The sequence below is a fragment of the Homarus americanus genome, unplaced genomic scaffold (assembly GCF_018991925.1).
Source record: "Homarus americanus isolate GMGI-L3 unplaced genomic scaffold, GMGI_Hamer_2.0 scaffold1024, whole genome shotgun sequence".
Lineage (NCBI taxonomy): Eukaryota > Metazoa > Arthropoda > Malacostraca > Decapoda > Nephropidae > Homarus > Homarus americanus.
In genome coordinates, this window is record NW_024715228.1 from 1264952 (window position 1) to 1269670 (window position 4719).

The following is a 4719-nucleotide window of genomic DNA, read 5'->3' on the forward strand; positions in this document are numbered from 1 at the left end:
ATGAATGAAATGTATGTGCTGTATTAAAATAAATAATCACTAAACACTCCAGGGCACTTACTTTTTCCCATATGATTGCTGCAACCTTGGTGGATGGAGAGAGAGACTGCACTTTGGCATCTGACATGCTTAACATTTAAGTAGTATTGCATCAAACTTATTATACTACTGGGTAAACTTAGTTACATTAAACTAAAATGTAATCTCTTAAAACTATGTACTGTAGAGTAGTAACTATTTAATCACAAATCACTGCTGGATGCTCTCATATTATCCAGCAGTTCAGGTGTCACGGAAAGAACGGAGACTACTGACTTGGTAGGCCCTTTAGCACCAGAGGGCCCAGGCTTGTCAACTGGTTGGTGAGAGACTGGTGTTGCACCACAAGGCCAGTTACAACTCGGCATATACGCTGGCAACTCGGATTGAGTCCGACTTGTGGTAAATGCAAGTTATGGAAGTTTTAATGATCTATCTATAATGATGATCAATACTTATAGGAATATGAATTGATTTGTGTAAAGCTTGATTATAATACAGATATAGTATGTGAAGTACTGTATGCTTTATACTGATCTGTTCATATTATCAGTAAATAATGATGTTTAAAGGATGGATATACACTGATGTTATAAGATACATACTGTATAGTGTTTACTTATATACAGTATTTGTGTATGTATATAGTTTGTTGACCTGTTATTTGATGAGTATACTGTATATTGGTTTATACTTATGAGAATATACTGCCCTCTTTATTGGAGACATAGTTATACTAATCTGTTTATATGAAGAATATATAGACACATTTTTAGTATATACTGATCTGTGTTTATATGAAGCATGCAAGTTGTATACAGTATGGTGAATACTGTATATATTGATCTTTAAAGATTATAGTGTTAGTGGTGGTTTATAGGATGGCTGGCACATATGGCAGGCATTAATGATGGCAACATTGTTAAGATTTACACCCAGTACAATCTTGTCAAGTTTAATTAGCCTTATCCTGTACCAGTGAATAAACTTCACTTTAGTCACAGGTTAACAATGCCACTTGACAGCCATTACATACTCTCTCCAATTTATGTATCCAACAAAACACATACTGAAAGTCAGTCTGAAAAGCCATACATACTGTATACCTTTCTAAAGAAACTACAAAGTATCTTCTTTATATTTGTGACTTTTATAGGTTGCCTTTCTTTTGACCTGAGGGAAGGTTGCTAAATGGCTTCATTCATCACTTAACACCAATGTTTGTGTGCTTCTCTTAGGGTGCGGACACGAGTGTACATTTTGTCCCCAACTGTGATTGACAAGAAAATATGAGGCGTGTCTACTTGTTGATCACAGGTTTGCGACAAAATATACACTTGTGTGGACGCACCATAAGACACCAGGTGCACCCTTTAAATGATTTCAGTATGAGTTTTGTTCCCAAGTCATTGCTAAGAAAGAAAATTATCTCCAAATACACAAAAAAAAATCTTGATGCATATTAAAATGTATATAAGTTACTGACTTTATTAACAGTTCATTACAGGTCAGGACACTAGTGTCACAACTTTAAATATATTAAAAATTAAGAAAATTATGAACATAGCTTGAATAAAACAATACTGTACATGCACACAGTTTGAATGGTCAATACATATGTATATGTATGATATTTTATCTGTAAATAAAATAGTCTGCCATTTTTTGAAAGTTTAAAAACACAGAAAAACACTGAACTTATTCTACCCAAAATCGATTTTGTGCACATCATCCAATTTTTACTCCAAAATAAAAAAATAAAAAATACTGAATACAAGTACAGTACGTACTGTATATACATTGCTGTATAAGCTGCATAAGCATTTCTGCATGATGGATATATATTTTGTAACAGAAATTCATCCCAATATTTAATTATACATATTCATGGTTTCCATTTCATGCAGCTCTTATTTTTCATCATACTGTGACACGATGAACATCAAGACCTCAAGGATTGGTCCTCTTGACTTAAAAACTGTGCTGTGAAGAAAAAAAATCCTCTACTGTAACTGTCAGTTTTTTAATAAGTGTTTAAAAATATATACTATACAGTACTGTACTAATTTATGAGATTAGCATTCCTGTATTCTAAATTTTTAGTATTTTTAATAATACTGCACAGTGTACACTGTATATTAAACTTTGTTAAAAGTTCCAAATTCATACCTATATAAGTAGTAAATTTTACCTTTCTCCTGACCTGTACAATGCCCTACACACCTCTGAAACTGGAAGATCATATACAGGAGGTACAGCACATTCAATAAATTCTGGGTATTCTTCTTTGCTTACGGCTTTACTGTCAGTGATGGTTCGTATATCATGTGGCTGTACAGCCAACGTTAAATTGATTGCTGGGTAAATAAAGAACACAAATATCACTAACAGCATTATAATCATACTCGGGAAGGCTAAGGCCCAATATGGCTGTGGGATGTATGTAAGGCCAAGGGCAGCTAAATAACTGTGAGGCACAAGGGCCCACACAAGATACGTAATAATACCTGTCCATCCAAGTAGGTACAAGACAAAGCCATAGTACGAGCGGCCTGGGAAAGGAGCGGGAGTATGCTCGCCCATGATGCCTTAACAGTACTGTACATCTATTTTTAATGTTATATGATCTGTAGTATTTACTAAAAAATCTGTTATTACCTAACAGATTTGCTACATAGAATGTGGAATCTCTCTACATTCCACCTAATAACAAAATAAATAAAAAATGACATGCACTCACAGTTGCTTCAGTGGAAGACAACATACAAGATATCACACACACATCTTCTTAGACTGCTGTGCTGGGGGACCAAATTGATCAACAGTCTTAGCTACCAGATGCAGGAGATCCATGAAGGAACACACTGCTGTCCTCAACTGTCGAACATCTGGTGAGCGAATCTCTCTGAAAGAAGCGACAATTTTTTTAAATTTAAAAATGTAAATATTCCAGTCAGGGTGTCATGGGAATTCTCCCTCTATATATTTGTTATGGTGGCATGGGGAAACAAACAAACACATTCACTCACTCTCTCTAAAAAACAGAAGTTCAGTATTTACAATAGTATAAAACAAATTTGACCAGCTGGATATCCCCACACCATAAAGTTCATTACTGAACTTAGTATGTGTATTGTAAAATAACAGGAACTGAAATCTGAAAATAAAATGAAAGACATTAGCGATTTCTGAGAGAAATATGCTCAAGGAAGACATAGTCAACATAAAGAAAAAAGGAGTAAAAGTGAATAGAACTCACACACAAAGAACATTCTCCTTGAGGGTGAAGGTTTTAGATGAACCGCTCCTCTTAGGCTCTGGGTCCACTTGTAGGCTGTTGCGCACCACCTCTGCTTCCCGACTGGTGTTGAATGGCACTTCTAATGTACTGATCAATAATTTAAGGATATATACAGTACATATTTTCTAGTGTATACATATTTTACACAAAAGGGATCACATGAAGGAAACCAGTATACATTGTATTGATAAGCTCTTGATGGAAGAAAGGAGATGATGATATTTCAGGTGAGACTCTGATTTATAAGGCATCGGTTTACAAAAATTTGAAGTTACAAAAAAACAAACAATTGTTACACTTTATTTACGAACAAAACCTTGAAGCCATAAAAAAATGGTATTTATAAACATATTCCTAAGTGATAATGAAAGAAAGTTATTGATAGTGTTTGATAACATTCCAATCATCCACAACTAGTTTCCATACCATTTATTTTACCCTTTTCCTTCCTAAATCCAAATTTCTATAATTTTGAACTTGCTACTTGTTCACTCATTATTTCAAAATTAATTACCTTATTCATACAAGTTTTATTTATCCCCATCTTACATTTATACACCTCAATCATATTGGCTCTGGTACAGTAATATTTAAGGGCTGCCTCCTACAATTGTTCCAGTTACTGAATAACAATATTGAAAAACCGAGAATATAAGAGCTGATGGAAAGCAGTGACCAGCATAACATTAAGAAGAGTTTGTAGTAAAATCAGTAACAAATGTGAGTAAACTGACCAAGAAACAATAGTTAAAAGGATACGCTACTGCAGGCTGTCTGGTCGATAACGTTTCCTCTGTCTCACTTATTTCTTCATCCGACTCCATATTACCAGCGCCATCAACACTATTATCACCCATGGATCGTACTGTAAAACCCTATATTCAAAAGTAATGATATAGTTACAGTCACAGGTGGTTAAGAGTGTTTCAGTGGTGGGTCTTTATCTCACCTTGGAGGTTAATAATACAAAAATCACGAAGTGGCAACATAATGTTTACGTAGATAACATACACAAAACATTTTGAAAAATACGCAAGTTTAGGCCGCGATATTAGTGGTTATATACTGTCCTTGAAACAGAACACCTGTAAAAGAATTTATATGATAATCTGAAATGTTATCTCTTATACTTGTTAGTTTTCACTTATAACTATATCACGATAAATAGTTTAGGCTTGTAACTATCTACTCTATATTATCGATATGTTTATATAATATATTTATAATATAATAATAAATTTCGCCAAATTAAACTTTATAACTCATTAAATAATCATTAATATTTCATTACTTATAATTTATATGACAAAGGAGAGTTTGCTGGCGGACGCTGCGGGTGTTTTTAGTGTGATGTCACAATGACGTCATAACTGTAGGCA

General features: G+C 34.0%; 1 protein-coding gene across 1 annotated transcript; it reads right to left on the reverse strand.

Annotated features, from left to right (window-relative positions):
• Nucleotides 1-1513: 1513 nt before the first annotated feature.
• Nucleotides 1514-4331, reverse strand: LOC121855253. Its single transcript, XM_042350142.1, has 4 exons — nucleotides 4100-4331; nucleotides 3299-3427; nucleotides 2780-2944; nucleotides 1514-2022 (listed from the first exon to the last, which is right to left on the reverse strand). Exons 1-3 carry the CDS (start codon nucleotides 4195-4197, stop codon nucleotides 2812-2814), a joined length of 360 nt encoding a protein of 119 aa, XP_042206076.1. The 5' UTR covers nucleotides 4198-4331; the 3' UTR covers nucleotides 1514-2022; nucleotides 2780-2811.
• Nucleotides 4332-4719: the final 388 nt, after the last annotated feature.